The sequence below is a fragment of the Bufo bufo genome, chromosome 6, assembly GCF_905171765.1.
Source record: "Bufo bufo chromosome 6, aBufBuf1.1, whole genome shotgun sequence".
Taxonomy (NCBI): domain Eukaryota; kingdom Metazoa; phylum Chordata; class Amphibia; order Anura; family Bufonidae; genus Bufo; species Bufo bufo.
In genome coordinates this window covers 204,913,526-204,932,570 of record NC_053394.1, presented here as the reverse complement: position 1 = coordinate 204,932,570, position 19,045 = coordinate 204,913,526, and the positions used below count along the sequence as shown (strand labels likewise).

The following is a 19,045-nucleotide window of genomic DNA, read 5'->3' as shown; positions in this document are numbered from 1 at the left end:
TTCAGTACAACTTGGATTTTATTCATTTATGAATCAATCTGCTCAGCTTTTCCTGTTCTAAAAGCATGCTGCCTGCAGATTGCATTGCATTTTCTTGGCGACAGGTTGCCTATGGTTCCATCAACGTAAAAAATTCAAGGCAAACAAATTATATAATTGTCACTTGACCTAGGAAAAGCAGAGAGAAGGCAGCAGCAATTCTCAAATCAGCTGATTGATGGGGGTCACAGGTGTCAGACCACCAATCAGATACTGATGACCTATCCAGAGGATACCTCAGTAAAAAAAAAAATAATAATAATTATCGTGGAAAACCCTTTTAACCACCTCAGCCCCCAGTGCTTAAACACCCTGAAAGACCAGGCCACTTTTTACACTTCTGACCTACACTACTTTCACCGTTTATTGCTCGGTCATGCAACTTACCACCCAAATGAATTTTACCTCCTTTTCTTCTCACTAATAGAGCTTTCATTTGGTGGTATTTCATTGCTGCTGACATTTTTACTTTTTTTGTTATTAATCGAAATTTAACGATTTTTTTGCAAAAAAATGACATTTTTCACTTTCAGTTGTAAAATTTTGCAAAAAAAACGACATCCATATATAAATTTTGCTCTAAATTTATTGTTCTACATGTCTTTGATTAAAAAAAAATGTTTGGGTAAAAAAAAAATGGTTTGGGTAAAAGTTATAGCGTTTACAAACTATGGTACAAAAATGTGAATTTCCGCTTTTTGAAGCAGCTCTGACTTTCTGAGCACCTGTCATGTTTCCTGAGGTTCTACAATGGCCAGACAGTACAAACACCCCACAAATGACCCCATTTCGGAAAATACACACCCTAAGGTATTCGCTGATGGGCATAGTGAGTTCATAGAACTTTTTATTTTTTGTCACAAGTTAGCGGAAAATGATGATTTTTTTCTTTTTTTTTTTTTTTCTTACAAAGTCTCATATTCCACTAACTTGTGACAAAAAATAAAAACTTCCATGAACTCACTATGCCCATCACGAAATACCTTGGGGTCTCTTCTTTCCAAAATGGGGTCACTTGTGGGGTAGTTATACTGCCCTGGCATTCTAGGGGCCCAAATGTGTAGTAAGGAGTTTGAAATCAAATTCTGTAAAAAATGACGAGTGAAATCCGAAAGGTGCTCTTTGGAATGTGGGCCCCTTTGCCCACCTAGGCTGCAAAAAAGTGTCACACATCTGGTATCTCCGTATTCAGTAGAAGTTGGGGAATGTGTTTTGGGGTGTCTTTTTACATATACCCATGCTGGGTGAGATAAATATCTTGGTCAAATGCCAACTTTGTATAAAAAAATGGGAAAAGTTGTCTTTTGCCAAGATATTTCTCTCACCCAGCATGGGTATATGTAAAAAGACACCCCAAAACACATTCCCCACCTTCTCCTGAGTACGGAGATACCAGATGTGTGACACTTTTTTGCAGCCTAGATGGGCAAAGGGGCCCACATTCCAAAGAGCACCTTTCGAATTTCACTCGTCATTTTTTACAGAATTTGATTTCAAACTCCTTACCACACATTTGGGCCCCTAGAATGCCAGGGCAGTATAACTACCCCACAAGTGACCCCATTTTGGAAAGAAGAGACCCCAGGGTATTCGCTGATGGGCATAGTGAGTTCATGGAAGTTTTTATTTTTTGTCACAAGTTAGTGGAATATGAGACTTTGTATGAAAAAAAAAAAAAAAAAAAAATCATCATTTTCCACTAACTTGTGACAAAAAATAAAAAATTCTAGGAACTCGCCATGCCCCTCACGGAATACCTTGGGGTGTCTTCTTTCCAAAATGGGGTCACTTGTGGGGTAGTTATACTGCCCTGGCATTTTCCAGGGGCCCTAATGTGTGGTAAGTAGGTAAATGACCAGTGAAATCCGAAAGGTGCTCTTTGGAATGTGGGCCCCTTTGCCCACCTAGGCTGCAAAAAAGTGTCACACATCTGGTATCGCCGTATTCAGGAGACGTTGGGGAATGTGTTTTGGGGTGTCTTTTTACATATACCCATGCTGGGTGAGAGAAATATCTTGGCAAAAGACAACTTTTTCCATTTTTTTATACAAAGTTGGCATTTGACCAAGATATTTATCTCACCCAGCATGGGTATATGTAAAATGACACCCCAAAACACATTCCCCAACTTCTCCTGAGTACGGCGATACCAGATGTGTGACACTTTTTTGCAGCCTAGATGCGCAAAGGGGCCCAAATTCCTTTTAGGAGGGCATTTTTAGACATTTGGATACCAGACTTCTCACGCTTTGGGGCCCCTAGAATGCCAGGGCAGTATAAATACCCCACATGTGACCCCATTTTGGAAAGAAGACACCCCAAGGTATTCAATGAGGGGCATGGCGAGTTCATAGAAATTTTTTTTTTTTGGCACAAGTTAGCGGAAATTGATATTTTTTATTTTTTTCTCACAAAGTCTCCCGTTCCGCTAACTTGGGACAAAAATTTCAATCTTTCATGGACTCAATATGCCCCTCACGGAATACCTGGGGGTGTCTTCTTTCCGAAATGGGGTCACATGTGGGGTATTTATACTGCCCTGGCATTCTAGGGGTCCTAAAGCGTGAGAAGAAGTCTGGAATATAAATGTCTAAAAAATTTTACGCATTTGGATTCCGTGAGGGGTATGGTGAGTTCATGTGAGATTTTATTTTTTGTCACAAGTTAGTGGAATATGTGACTTTGTAAGAAAAAAAAAAAAATTCCGCTAACTTGGGCCAAAAAAAAGACTGAATGCAGCCTTACAGAGGGGGGGGGGGGGGGGGGGGGGGGGGATCAATGACAGGGGGGTGATCAATGACAGGGGGGGTGATCAATGACAGGGGGGTGATCAGGGAGTCTATATGGGGTGATCACCCAACTGTCATTGATCACCCCCCTGTAAGGCTGCATTCAGACGTCCGTATGATTTTTACGGATCCGATCAGTCTATCAGTGGATCCGTAAAAATCATGCGGACATCTGAATGGAGCTTTACAGGGGGGTGATCAATGACAGAGGGGTAATCAATGACAGGGGGGTGATCAGGGAGTCTATATGGGGTGATCACCACAGTCATTGATCACTCCCCTGTAAGGCTGCATTCAGACGTCCGTATGATTTTTACGGATCCGATCAGTCTATCAGTGGATCCGTAAAAATCATGCGGACATCTGAATGGAGCTTTACAGGGGGGTGATCAATGACAGAGGGGTAATCAATGACAGGGGGGTGATCAGGGAGTCTATATGGGGTGATCACCACAGTCATTGATCACTCCCCTGTAAGGCTGCATTCAGACGTCCGTATGATTTTTACGGATCCGATCAGTCTATCAGTGGATCCGTAAAAATCATGCGGACATCTGAATGGAGCTTTACAGGGGGGTGATCAATGACAGAGGGGTAATCAATGACAGGGGGGTGATCAGGGAGTCTATATGGGGTGATCACCACAGTCATTGATCACTCCCCTGTAAGGCTGCATTCAGACGTCCGTATGATTTTTACGGATCCGATCAGTCTATCAGTGGATCCGTAAAAATCATGCGGACATCTGAATGGAGCTTTACAGGGGGGTGATCAATGACAGGGGGGTGATCAGGGAGTCTATATGGGGTGATCACCTCCGTCATTTATCACTCCCCTGTAAGGCTGCATTCAGACGTCCGTATGATTTTTACGGATCCGATCAGTCTATCAGTGGATCCGTAAAAATCATGCGGACATCTGAATGGAGCTTTACAGGGGGGTGATCAATGACAGGGGGGTAATCAATGACAGGGGGGTGATCAGGGAGTCTATATGGGGTGATCAGGGGTGATCAAGGGCTAATAAGGGGTTAATAAGTGACGGGGGGGGGGGGGTGTAGTGTAGTGGTGCTTGGTGCAACATATTACTGAGCTGCCTGTGTCCTCTGGTGGTCGATCCAAACAAAGGGGACCACCAGAGGACCAGGTAGCAGGTATATTAGACGCTGTTATCAAAACAGCGTCTAATATACCTGTTAGGGGTTAAAAAAATCACATCTCCAGCCTGCCAGCGAACGATCGCCGCTGGCAGGCTGGAGATCCACTCGCTTACCTTCCGATCCTGTGAACGCGCGCGCCTGTGTGCGCGCGTTCACAGGAAATCTCGCGTCTCGCGAGAGGACGCATCGGCGCGTCCACCCAGAACAACAGGACCGCCGCAAAGACGCAATCCTGCGTACGGCGGTCCTGAGGTGGTTAAAGGCATCCAAACAACAATGATAACATGGCGTGATAGAGTCAATAGACCATTCAAGAAACAATCGCCAAGCAGAGTAGTCTCTCTGGTGTGATGTATATGCTCCAAGCAGTAGGCATTACACATTAATACAAGCTGGGCCGGCATCAGATGGAGACACTATTGATGAAGCTAGCTTGATCATTAGTGTCATTATCTGATGCAGTCCCATGTATCCATAATCTAGTTCAGTGCTCCCCAACTCCAGTCCTCAGGGCCACCTACCGGTCATGATTTGAGAATATCCCACAGAATGAATGCCTGAGGCAAGTCCTGATGCATCAACACTAACTATATCACCTGCTCAATACTAAGGATATCCTGAAAACATGACCGGAAGGTGGGCCACAAGGGCTGGAGTTGGGGAACACTGATCTAGTATACACTGGAAGGCTTATGAATATGTCCCCCGATGAACCTTGATACATGACTGAAGTTGAGTTCATGATGAGCAAAATGTTACACTTTAGAGTCAGTGTGGTTATCTGGTGTTCTTGAAGTAAAACAAATATTTTCTGATGTACTGTCCAGGTTGTAGATATTGATTACCTGTCCTCAGAATAGGTCAACATCAGATTTAAGTGAAAGGGAGCTGATCTGCTCTGCACTAACTTGACACGGCCACCATCACTGAGCAGGGTGACACTAATCCATCACTATGTATAACCCCGACAACTCCTTCAAGTTATTTTTCTGCTAAAGGGGTTTTACAAGATAATATTGATGGCCTATACCAAGGATAGTCCATCAGTATCAGATTGGTGTGGGCCTCAATTGTTTATATTGCTCATATACTTACAGGCAGCTCCTCTGGGTACTGCAGCTTTGTCCCCAATGATCTGATACTGGGCATTTAACCTACATAGCCAATAAATTATGTTATCTTTGAAAATCCCTTTAATGTTTAAATTTTACTGTCTGGTTTCAACCACTGACTGTAAAAGTTATTCAATTGTTGTCCTAATAATAATAACTCTAAAACTGTCTTCAAGAATTCATGTCGATCACTGATGCACATTCTGAAGTAGTGACAGGACATGTGAGCCCTATATAAGCATGGATGCAACAGTCACAAGGCAGATAACCCAACTGGAAATGTTTGATCTTCATAGTGCTCAAGGCCACTGTCAAATTTCTAATGCACACTGCCATTGGCAGTAAGGCAAGACTGGCTTTTTTTTTTTTTTTTAGGGCTCTTTCACACTTGCGTTCTTGTCTTCCGGCATAGAGTTCCGTCGTCGGGGCTCTATGCCGGAAGAATTCTGATCAGGATTATCCTAATGCATTCTGAATGGAGAGAAATCCGTTCAGGATGCATCAGGATGTCTTCAGTTCCGGAACGGAACGTTTTTTGGCCGGAGAAAATACCGCAGCATGCTGCGCTTTTTGCTCCGGCCAAAAATCCGGAACACTTGCCGCAAGGCCGGATCCGGAATTAATGCCCATTGAAAGGCATTGATCCGGATCCGGCCTTAAGCTAAACGTCGTTTCGGCGCATTGCCGGAGCTGACATTTAGCTTTTTCAGAGTGGTTACCATGGCTGCCGGGACGCTAAAGTCCTGGCAGCCATGGTAAAGTGTAGCGGGGAGCGGGGGAGCAGTGTACTTACCGTCCGTGCGGCTCCCCGGGCGCTCCAGAGTGACGTCAGGGCGCCCCAAGCGCATGGATCATGTGATCACATGGATCACGTCATCCATGCGCATGGGGCGCTCTGACGTCATTCTGGAGCGCCCCGGGAGCCGCACGGACTGTAAGTATACCGCTCCCCCGCTCCCCACTACTACTATGGCAACCAGGACTTTAATAGCGTCCTGGGTGCCATAGTAACACTGAACGCATTTGGAAGACGGTTCCGTCTTCAAATGCTTTCAGTACACTTGCGTTTTTCCGGATCCGGCGTGTAATTCCGGCAAGTGGAGTACACGCCGGATCCGGACAACGCAAGTGTGAAAGAGGCCTAAAAGAGAATATTTGAAAGGTGTTTTTTTATGCATTGAATAAATCCAGTCAAATGTGAAAGAGCTATAAAAAGAAAATAAAACAAACTAGGAAAACAAGGCTAAAGGCCAGGAATTTACAAGGCTAACTATAGCTTTACTCCGTAATCAACCAAGTTTGGAGACACACAAGAACTCAAAAGTATTGTTGGGGGAACATTTCTATAGGGAAAAAAAAAAAATCATAGGCATAATGAATTGGATATTGGGGGATTGAACTGATTGCACTGGGCACAAAATCATGGCTGCTTTCCTTTATAAAACAGTGGCACATTATGATAAGGCTATGGTAAGTAGTGTATATGTTATGTGCACGCTAGGACACTGATCTGCCCTCACCAGTAGGCTGTCTAGCCCTGTCAATCAAGTGGAAGGGGGAGTGTGCAGAGCAAAGGGGTGTTACAAAAGCAGTGCTCCAAGGAATAGCCCCCCCCCCCCCCCCCCCCACCACCGATGCTCCAATATAATATACTCAAAACGCAAATCTCTCTGCAGCTGTTTACCATACAGAAAAAAAAAAAGTTATTTTAACCCCCTAGGGACCGGGCTCATTTTCACCTTAAAGGACCAGGTCATTTTTTACAAATCTGACCAGTGTCACTTTATGTGGCGATAACTTAAACGCTTTGACTTATCCGGGCCATTCGGAGATAGTTTTTTCATCACATATTGTACTTTATGACACTGGTAAAATGAAGTCAAAAGAATTCATTTTTATTTATAAAAAAAATACCAAGTTTCAATTTCTCTACTTCTATAATACATAGTAATACCTACAAAAATAGTTATTACTTTACATTCCCCATATGTCTACTTCATGTTTGGATCATTTTGGGAATGACATTTTATTTTTTGGGGATGTTAGAAGTTTAGAAGCAAACCTTGAAATTTTTCAGATAATTTTCAAAAACCCACATTTTAAAGGACCAGTTCAGGTCTGAAGTCACTTTGTGAGGCTTACATAATAGAAACTACCCAAAAATAACCCCATTCTAGAAACTATACCCCTCAAGGTATTCAAAACTGATTTTACAAACTTTGTTAACCCTTTAGGTGTTCCACAAGAATGGAAAATAGATACAATTTCAAAATTTCACTTTTTTGGCAGATTTTCCATTTTAATAATTTTTTTCCAGTTACAAAGCAAGGGTTAACAGCCAAACAAAACTCAAATATTTATGGCTCTGATTCTGTAATTTACAGAAACTTTTTTTAAACTTTTTTTTCCACTTTATTTTTGTCCCACTTTGGGACTTCAACTTTTGGGGGTCTAATCCCCTTTACAATGCATTCCAATACTTCTGTATTGGAATGCATTAGCTGTAAGAGTAATACAGTGTGTATTACTCATACAGCTTCTGGCCTGTGAGATCCAGGGGGCTGGATCTCACAGGCTCGTCACAGGTTTGTCATCCGCGTTCGTGATCCGTGATTCCAGTCAGTCAAAAAAATATGACCTGTCATATTTTTTTTCACAGACAACGGTTCGCGGACCCATTCAAGTCAATGGGTCCGTGAAAAAACACGGAGGCACACGATTGTCATCCGCGCGTCCGTTTTTTTCCTATCATTTGCAAGGCAAACTTGACTTAGATTTTTTTTACTTGTCTGGTGATCCTCCAAAAATCAAGGAAGACACACGGAAACAAAAACGGAAACTGATCACGGAGCGGAACCCCGTTTTGCGGACAGTGAAAAAAATACTGTCGTGTGCATGAGGCCTTAGGCTACTATCACACTTGCGACACAGGAATCCAGCAGGCAGTTCCGTCGCCGGAACTGCCTGCCGGATTTGGCAAAAAGTATGCCAACTGATTGCATTTTAAGACTGATCAGGATCCTGATCAGTCTTACAAATTCATTGCAAGAATGGATCAGTTTCGATTTTTTTTTCACATTTGTTACCGGTCTGCGCATACATTCCTATGTAAAAAAAAAAAGCCGGATTCAGGCAAGTCATTATTTTTTTTTGGCCACAGATAAAAACGTAGCATACTGCGGTTTTATCTTTTGCCTGGTCAGTCAAAAAACAATGAACTGAAGACATCCTGATGCATCCTGAACGGAATGCTCTCCATTCAGAATGCATGGGGATCAAACTGATCAGTTCTTTTCCAGTATAGAGCCCCTAGGACAGAACTCTATGGCGGAAAAGAAAAACGCAAGTGTGAAAAGTACCCTTACCCAAGTGCAAAGGATTTGTGTCCCTGCACAGAAGAGCTTTCAGATACTGTACTTATTAACTTTAAAACAACACTCCTGGGCAGGAGGGCAGCAAGCACAGGAAACAGCAGTGCATACTTCACACAGCAAAGCAGAAAACAGATGGCAATACCCATGCACAATCTACTTCTCCCAGCTGTGGATTTACACGCACTGCTTATCAGCACAGGCAACACCAATGTCCCAGAATGCTCTGGACAACCAATACTTGTTCTGAATCAATCACTTATTGAAGGCACCTTGTAAACTGAATTTTCAAGGAACGTACAAGGAGTATACTCAAACTGCACTACAGATCAACATTCAGCATCAATTTCAGATTTGAAGGCGCAAACCAAACTGCACAGAGAAAAAAGTAGAATAGAAAATGTGATCCTTTGGCCATACTTTGGACTAGGTCCTAGTTTTAGCTATAAAGGCGGACCTAAGCCAGTTCGTGCACACAAGCCTATTATAAATCGTCATGGTACAAGATCAACAATACACAGTTCACTGCATAATAAAAGAGCACTCACTACATAAGGGCCTACTTATATGGGTACGAGCCTTTAGTTTGCCATCATTGCCCGCTCAATCACCTGCATTCGCATGTAGCAATAACCCCTTATGTATGGGGAAGAAAGATCGCTACTACGAACATTACTCCAATAACTGATTTTTTTTAATGCTGGCAGCACATCCTTGTTCATTGCTTAGGAATGTGCGGCCGTCGGCCGACAAAGATTTTAGGTGCCAAATTAAAGATGCAACCATCCAAAAGACTAAGCGTATGCTCATTTGTTGCATGCTCTGCGGCACCTTTACAAGGGACAATTATTGGGAATACAATTATTTGTTCCTGTATTGCCCATGATGAAAAAAAAAAAAAAAAAAAAAGTGAAAATCAAACATTATATGGTACATGACAAAGCTAGAACCCCTCCTGTGCCTCACATGGATCCAGCCATCTACCCATTCATTGTTCTGCTAGGTTATCTTCAGGCCGGCACATCAGGAGGCGTGCCCTTTCTGCTGAAACTTTCTCCCTGTAAAGGCCCCTTTACACTGCTCAATGGAGTAGACAATTTGCCTACTCTTCAGTGGAGATGCGGCAATCTCCTCCACAGTATGGGGAGGATAGATCTCTAATAGGGGTGCACCGAAATTTCGGCGGCCGAAAATGTACCTAATCCATTTCGGCCGATATTGTTACATATCGGCCGAAAATATGGGGTGTGGGATTTGTCACCCACCATCTGCGGGCGGGGCGCCGGGCGGGCGGTTTACTGCATCTTTATTTCACCTTGACGCTCCAGTAAGAACTCTGCAGGCAGAGCGGAGGGCGGCGTAACGTCACTTACTCACGTGACGCGCCTGCTCCGCCTCCTTCATTCATAAAGTGGGCGGAGCAGGTGCGTCACGTGAGTAAGTGACGTTACTCCGCCCTCCGCTCTGCCTGCAGAGTTCTTACTGGAGCGTGACGATTGTAAGGTAAAATAAAGATGCAGTGAGTGATTAGTCTGCTGTGAGCAGCAGGGCCGGGGCTGTTATGGGTAGGGGGATCGGTCTATGGCACTGCTATGGGGAGGGGGGATCTGTGCACTGTTATGGGGAAAGGGATCTGTGCACTGTTATGGGGAAAGGGATCTGTGCACTGTTATGCCCATAACAGTGCACATATCCCCCCCCTCCATAACAGCGCCACCCACAGATCCCTCTCCATAACAGCGCCACCCACAGATCCCCCTCTCCATAACAGCGCCACCCACAGATCCCCCTCTCCATAACAGCGCCACCCACAGATCCCCCTCTCCATAACAGCGCCACCCACAGATCCCCCTCTCCATAACAGCGCCACCCACAGATCCCCCTCTCCATAACAGCGCCACCCACAGATCCCCCTCTCCATAACAGCGCCACCCACAGATCCCCCTCTCCATAACAGCGCCACCCACAGATCCCCCTCTCCATAACAGCGCCACCCACAGATCCCCCTCTCCATAACAGCGCCACCCACAGATCCCCCTCTCCATAACAGCGCCACCCACAGATCCCCCTCTCCATAACAGCGCCACCCACAGATCCCCCTCTCCATAACAGAGCCACCCACAGATCCCCCTCTCCATAACAGCGCCAATCATTAAAAAAAAAGTATTTTAAAAGTATTTGGGCAAAAAGGCAGTTTCGGTTTTCGGTCAAGGGCATCCTGAATTTTCGGTTTCGGACCAGAATTTTCATTTCGGTGCACCCCTAATCTCTAATGCCATCACTTGTCCCCATTGTTTACTGGCAGCAGATGCCGTTTAGACCTTTGGCAAACTATTTAGGTGATAGCACCTACGATCCTGAACAGGGCTCCTTAAGGCAGCTTTCACACTGTCCGTGTTTGATCAGCGATATTAAACAGTGATTGTGAGCCAAACCCATGAGTGGATCCTACCCAGAGAAGGTATAATGCAAAGACTTGCACCTATTCTGTGTTTAGAGCTGCACCTGATTTTGGCTCCGAATCACTGATGGAAAACACTGATCAAACACTGACTATGTGAATGTAACACCTTCTAAAGGCAATTGTAGAGAGGCAAACGTTCCTTCTGGCAATCGCCTGCTCGTCAGTGAAGGAGACCTCTATTTACATGTGGCAATCTCCTCTACAGTATGGGAAGGAGGCATTGCTCATCCCCATACAGAATTACTGTTTGCAGGCAGCAGAGCATGTTTAGACAGCATGATCTGCTGCCGGCAAACGATGTTAGGTGCCTGCACAAGCAATCATATTACCTCGTTTATCTGGTAATTGGTGGCACCTTTACACCATCAGATTGTCACTAACAAGCGTTCCTACAAACATTTGTTAGTAATTATCTGCCCGATGTTTGGACAGTGTATAGTGGCCTTAAAGGGATTGTCCAGGCTTTTAATATGGATGGCCAATACTCAGGATCGGTCATCAATATCGTATAGGCGGGTGTTCGACACCCCCGCCGATCAGATGTACGGCGATACTGCACACGTGTCGTCTCCCTTCTCTTCCTGTCCGCTGCCGTATGTCTATGGGACTGCAGCAGCAGGAAGAGATGGCACGTGCGCGCTGCGTCTCCCCATTCAGTTTATGGGCGGGGATGTTGGAACCCCGCCGATCCGGTATGGATGACCTATCCTGAGTATAGGTCATCATTTTAAAAAAGCCAGGACAACCTCTAACAGTAGAAATGGCTGATAGCAGTTGAAAAATTGAATTGAGCATGTATGCATGTTCACCGGAGGTGGTCACATTACTATATACATATTAAACAGCAGAGGTGGCATTATAATTGAGTAAATAGAGTAAAGGCTGGTTTAGACAGGCCGACTGCCAGAAAGTAAGATTTCCTTCCCGACAGTAAGCTGCTCGTTCAGTGAAGGAGACTGCACATTTACACGATCTCCTTCACTGAATGAGGACGGGAGATCGCTATTGTGATCCCTCGTCCCCATACAGAATCATGGTTCCTAAGCAGCAGAACGCTGTCTAGAGCACACAATCTGCTGCCCAGAAGCCATGATCGGTGCAGCCTGCAAGAGAGACAAAATCACCCAATGAACAAGTGTTTCGCTTCAACGGGTGTATGGCGGCACATTTAGACGGCCAGATGATCAGGAACGGTCATTCCTGATAATCTGGACAATTATTGGTGCGTCTAAATGCACCTTTAGTCACATGTTTTCTACAGTAAATTTAAAAAAAAGTAACTAGTTTTTAATGTTGAATGATATTAAAGAGGACCTATTATTGGCTTGTAGTAAGTGAGAAATATCTGTACCTGTGGAGTACCCCCCGTTGATGCTGCCACCCTGCCTGTTTTTTTTTAATAGCGCTCCTGCGCCCTGTTATGGCCCCCCGCAAATTTCACGCTCAGTACTCCAATACTGAACATTGGCGCAATGGGGAGGAGATGCAGTCCCCTCACTGTAGCGCTGTCCAATCCTCCCTGGCTATGACGCTCTGCGCTGCGATTGGACAACGCTACAGCCAGAGGAGAAGGAGACGCCCATAGAGAAAGACTGCGTCTCCTCCCCATTGCTCCGATGCTCAGTATTAGCATACTGAGCGCAAAAGTGGCAGCACAGCGGGCGAGTACCCCGCAGGTACAAATATTTATCTCACTTGGGGTACTTTCACACTAGCGTTTTTCTTTTCCAGCACTGAGTTCTGTCATAGGGGCTCAATACCAGAAAAGAACAGATTAGTTTCATCCCCATGCATTCTGAAAGGAGAGCAATCTGTTCAGGATGCATCAGGATGTCTTCAGTTCAGTCACTAAACGGCGTTTTGGACGGAGGAAATACCACAGCATGCTGCGGTATTATCTCAGTCCAGAATTCTGGATCAGTTGCCGGAATGCCGGATCCGGCATTAATTTACATTGAAATGTATTAGTGCCGGATCTGGCATTAAAAAATACTGCAATGCCGGATCCATCCTTCTGGTCTGCACAAATGCTGTCCGTTTGTATGCAGATTGCCGGATCCCTCTGCCGTACGTGTCAAAGTAGCCTTACTACAGACCAATGTAAGGTCCTCTTTAAAATAACATGTAATGGGGGCATAACCCCATAATGCATTTGTTTATCTGTATGTGTGACTAGGGGTATTACAGTCTCAAACTCAATTTGTAACCAAAGTAAAAAGTACAGCACAGGCCAGGTCCCCATGCACACTAGGCTACTGTCGGCCGAACCAGCAGGACTGCCCAACAATCCTGTATGCATGGTGTCCCGACAGATGATGCTGGGGGACAGAAGGATTGGGTGCTTTATAGTGCCCAAACCTTTTGTTTTCCCAGAAGATAAGCAGTAGTCAGATATCTGGACGTGGTTTTCTCCTCTCCCCCCCATTGAAAAGACATACGTGTTCGGCTGAGCCAAGGATGTACGAAGGCGTTGGGCAGGATAGCTTTCGATTGACAACTATTGAAGGTAAATGGGCACCTTTCATAAGAGATTGTGGTTGCTCAATCAAGAACATAAAATTGACTGAAAACAAGTGATGCATTAGCTTTTCTGAAATAATCAATAGTACCAGAATACAGAGAAGATTAAACTAAGTACGTAAATTATATGAAGTTCATATGAATTATGGTAACTGCATTGCCACACTGATCCAGATTATCTAGAACAATCTACGATACTGCGGAGATATCTATAATCACAGAACGGCAATCTCACTCCAGCTATAAATACAATGTAATTAGAACTACATTTAGAACCAGTGCCAGGAACACAGCTGTACAAATGTATAAAAGACTATTCAGAATGTGATCATATACTGCAAATTGAGAAGTTTCATTTTAGCCTGAATCTCTCTATACTGGGCACCATTAGCAACATGGCACTTAGAAAAGTATATTTAGCACTTAAACTGGAGTATATGTGAAGTCCTTAAACCATGGACATCGTCTGGAAGTCCATTAACACCATACCCATAGACTGCCTCTTCCAATGGCTACCATGACCACTAGACTACTTGAACTCTAAGGCTCACCTGTGCAATGTAGAGGAACATTTCTCATCGGCTGCTTATGGATAAGAAAAGAATGGAATCTGAAAACGGGTTACCACTTACACCAGAAAGTCCAGGCTGTACTGTGTACATTGTGCAGTGGAAGTGGAATAAATGTATTATACATCATAAGTATGGCTGGGTGCATTTTTGTTGCTCACCTGGAGTCAACATGGCACCAGGATGCACTATGGAAAGATGCAAGCCAATGCAGGTTGAATGATGCTCTGGGCAACTCTTGGCTCCTGCCATAGTATTCCGTAATGACAGTGACACCTCTAATTAGACTACTTTGTCCTGCCTTACCACAAACATTATTCAGAAATGGTTTGAAGGACATGACAGTTCGGGGTGTTGACTTGGCCTCAAAATCCCCTACACCTCAATCAAGCATCTGTGGATGTCCTGGTTTATGGAGGTCCCACTTTGCATGCAGATAACCAGTGTCACCACTCTCAGGCTCCAGCAATCACTTGTTGATGTGCCATCAGTTGCCCCCAAATACTAGAGCTAGTGATCAGCTGCATGCCAGGGCAGAGTCAAGATACAAGCTTGGTTAGGTATTCTGTATATACCCTACAAAAGGTCACTTGTGGCGACAGCAGCTAAATGGACTTTTACTAAATGTGAGCCAAGAAGGCACGGAGACTTATTACATAGGTGAGAAAGGCTTCCTGCCAGATGCAATGACTAGGTGCCAACCTGAACCAACTCTTTAGTGCTATACGTGCCTTCTGCAAGGGCTTTTGTGGATATTTTACAGGTATCCATGAATTCTCATTAAATGTACCACAAATAATGAAAACAAAGAACCGTAAGGAAATCTTAAAACTGACGGCCACGGCACACGTGAGGTGTAGAAAAGTGACGACGAGTACAGTGCACCAAGTCATCTACATGCCAGTCCCGGCAGTGTACTGAACCAGACCGATGGCCGTTTGCTTACTGGTTCTCATGCTGTTAGGCGCTAGCAGAGCACCGTGTGACTGTCAGCAAAGCATTTCATTAGGCAAAGTGGTTTGGAAGTTGTCCCAGTTCTGTCCCCTCCAGCAAGTGCAGCAGCGGAGCACATGGGGTTAAAAGCCATTACCGGGGAGGTTTGTGGAGGCTGCTAAATGTCACACAGGTCTCAGGCTGACATTATGCAATGATCAGGACATCAAAAATATTGACAGATGCCAGGGTCCAATTTTCTGTGTCATCCCTCATCCTAGGAACCGCAGCAGTCATCTATGCAGGCTGGACCACAGCTGGATTCACTGCCAGGCACCACAGGGCAGCAGCAGACGGGAAAGGCAGCGTGCACACTGAAGTTGTCCACATCAGCAGAAGTGACAGAATAGTGAGAGCACACAATGAGGACAGGCTGCAGGTAAGCACAAGTGGGACGGTTACCTTAAGGCTGGCATGTTGTCTCAGTCCTCAGCTTAGAATGGCAGTAGGCAGCTTGTTGGCACTGGGCACCGGTCTGTGCAGTAAGCAGCGTGCTTCCAGGCGAGCAGATATCTCTCCACCGTAAACCGGAAGCTCCGCCCATCCGAGCCGCGATTGGCTAAAGCGCGCCTAGCAGTCTCCCCACAGGGCATCTGGCCACCCAGTTCTGAGGCGCTGCCTTCTACCAGGCTGCCAGCCACACCATGTGCCGACACCCCTCACTGCTGGACGCGTCCTATACAACAGCGGCAAATGCCAGATACAACGAGATACGTGGTAGCCAAGCGCCAGCCTGGTCCATAGGAAAATGATACACTTCACCACAAGTTAGAGGATCTCACTGGGAAATAAGACCTACAAGGTTGTGCCACGGCAATGGCGGCCTGTCAGCTTGGTCAATGTGGAGCTACTGTCAAATGCAACTACATGCTATATAAAGTAGCTCTCCAACTACTCTGTGCTCCACCAAATACATACCTTCATATTGAAAACAAATTATTCCTCGTAAAAAGAAACCAAAACATTTTCTGTTTAAAACACATTCACTATCCAGGTTATCTGCAACATAACTAATCTCTTCCAATAGGGGGCGAACGTGTCCTGTAAGGGATACTCAGCTGTACATAAACCACCTGGCTGCCGAACGGGCAGATATAGATAAGATAGGTATCAAAAGTCTTCAGCTCCTTTCATGTTTTTTTTTTATTTAACACAGGGCCATAAAATGTAAAAAAGTTGAAATGTTTCCCCATCATTCTGCACTCAATTGAAAAGAAAAAAACGGAACTCTAATTGGCACTGGATGTTTTCATCTGTGTACAGGGAGAAGCAGCGGTGTGGGGACCAGGAGCGACATCAAGGCTACTTTCACACTTGTGGCAGTGTGATCTGGCAAGCAGTTCCGTTGTTGGAGCTGCCTGCCGGATCCGCCGATCTGGATGTGACTGAAAGCATTTGAGACACGCATCAGGATGCGGATCCGTCTCACAAATGCATTGCAAGAACGGATCTGTCTCTCCGCTTGTCATGCGGACAGACGGATCCTTCTTGTATCTTTTTTCACATTTTTACCGGTCTGCACAGGAAGGACGGATCCGGCACTAATACATTCCTATGGGGAAAAATGCCGGATCCGGCATTCAGGCAAGTCTTCAGTTTTTTTCACCAGAGATAAAACCGTAGCATGCTACGATTTTATCTTTTGCCTGATCAGTCAAAATGACTGAACCGAAGACATCCTGAACAGATTACTCTCCATTCAGAATGCATGGGGATATGCCTGATCAGTTCTTTTCAGGTATAGAGCCCCTAGGACGGCGGAACTCTATGCCGGAAAAGAAAAACGCTAGTGCGAAAGTACCCTAAGTATACTACATGTGAGGGGCCCGGCACATGGGGGGGGGGGGGGGGGGGGGGGGAGCGCTGTTGGAGAACTTTGATAACCCCATAGTGACCTCCCATACGCTTTTTTGCAGCGGCCCAGTCTAAGCAGAGAGCCGCGGCCCTGCTCAAACAGGCCGGACCAGCAGGAGTGTCGATCCGGGCTGTTTAACACTTTACATGCCACGGGCAATGGCGCCCGCCACATGTAAAGTGCTGACAGAGGGAGCGGACTCCCTCTGTCTCCCATCGGCACCCCGCAAACATGATTGCGGGGTGCCGATGTGTGTGAAAGGCTACCTGGGGACTGATGTAGGCCCCAGACCAGCCTTGAGTAATTTCCAGCAGGCTGCGCCTCTCTGGCGCAGGCTGCTGGTCAATGTCAGAATAGCATTTCCATAAAAATGCAAATCACTATAGGGATAGTGCATTGCATTTTAAAAACCATCAAAATATTGTTATAGTCCCCTCGTGGGACTATTAAGTGGAAAAATAAAAATAAAAAAATACTCATTTATTCAATTTAATCAATTAAAAAAATCCCCTAAAAAAATTAAGCTTTTCAATGAAAAGAAATTGCAAAAAAAATAAAAATATACAAATCTTTACCATATGTTTGGTATTGCCGCGTCTGTAATGACCCGGACTACATTAATATCATGTATATTTATTCTTAGTTGCCACCGAAAAAATAAATAAATTAACAAGCGATCAAAAAGTGCAATTTATTCTAAAATGATGCCAATGAAAAATGCAAGTCATCCCCCAAAAATCAAGTCCTCACACAACTGCATATAAAGAAAAAAAAACTTGTTATGGGTCTTGGGAATTGGCAATGCAAACCATTTTTTTTTTTATTTTTTTTAAAGAGAAAAAGGATTTTATTGCAAAAAAGTTGCAAAACATAAAAAAAAAATATATGTATTTGGTATCGCTCATCATACTGACCTAAAGAACAAAAATATGTTATTTATACAGAAAAATTAACGCCGTAGTATTTATAACATAAAAACGCAGTGGCAGTATTGCTGTTTTTCCCATTTCCCTCCCAGAAAGAGTTAATGAAAGTTAATCAAAGTTATGTGTACCGCAAAATGTCGCCATTAAAAAGTACAACTTGTCCCACAAAAAACAAGCCCTCAAAGCTATATAGACTGAAAAATAAAAAAAATTATAGCTCTTGGAACGAGGAACGAGAAGATGAAAAGGAAGAAAAACGCTTTGTCAGTAAGGCCCAAAACAGCCTAGAAATGTTCAAGTCAGGGCTCTGGCTGGGCCGCTGAAGGACATTCACAGAGTTGTCCCGGCTGTGTGCTTAGGGTCATTCACTTGTTAGAATGTAAACCTTCGGCCCAGTCTGAAGTCCGGAGCACTCTAGATCAGGTTTTTCATTAAAGGGGTTTTCCATGCTTTAGTTTTTATTTTGGGGAAAAGGGGAATATTTGAATTTGTTTGTTTATTTATTTTTTTAACTCGTTTTATTGAAGTTTTAATAAAAGGCATACATTAAGGCATCAAAAACAAAACTGGAACAGCCCGCGCAGGGGAGTTCCAGGTAGCATGGTGTTTTACATGAAAATCACATATGGGCAAGGACAGTATCTTGGAGCAGGAGCAAATACAATCGAATAAGCATAACATAGTGTTTCATAAAGCACTGAGCAGGCATTAAATACATCATTGCACAATATCCACCAAAGGGGTGCATCATGTAGACCTTGCTTATATAGAGTGCATGTGCATGGGTTGCAAGGTCAAGGGTGAGGAGCACCACTCCCCCCATACCTTTTGAAATTTCTGCGGGCACCTTCTATGAGCGTATACTACTTTCTCCATAGACATGGCTTGATTCACCAGTGCTTTCCATTGATTGACAGTTGGAGGTCTGTCAGCCATCCACCTCAGCGCTATTGCCTTCCTAGCCATGAATAAGGCCTCTCCTAAAAATACCCTCTGGTGATGTGTCCACTGCTCCTCATCCAGAACTCCTAGGATACAAACTTTAGGACAAATAGCTAGCTGAGCAGGGACCATTGTTGAAAGAACGTCCACAACCTTATCCCAGAAGGCCTGAATGTAGCTGCATCCCCACATCAAATGCCAGAAGTCAGCCCTTTCCTCTCGACACCTATGACATCTACTGCTGGGAGACCTTCCCATTCTATATAATCTTAGAGGAGATAAGTAGCTCCTATGGAGTATAAATAG

At 44.5% G+C, this 19,045-nt stretch overlaps 1 protein-coding gene across 2 annotated transcripts in view; it reads right to left on the bottom strand.

The window, feature by feature from the left end:
* Nucleotides 1-19,045, bottom strand: part of ADK (adenosine kinase) — a 448,015-nt gene that overhangs the window by 359,752 nt on the left and 69,218 nt on the right. The window contains exon 1 of one of the 2 annotated variants that reach the window (XM_040434742.1): nucleotides 15,419-15,563. The exons of the other annotated variant lie outside the window; for it this stretch is intronic. Coding sequence (XP_040290676.1) covers nucleotides 15,419-15,432 — 14 coding nt within the window. The 5' untranslated portion in view covers nucleotides 15,433-15,563. Of the gene's footprint in view, nucleotides 1-15,418; nucleotides 15,564-19,045 lie in introns of those variants that run through there. 2 annotated transcript variants of the gene reach the window in all.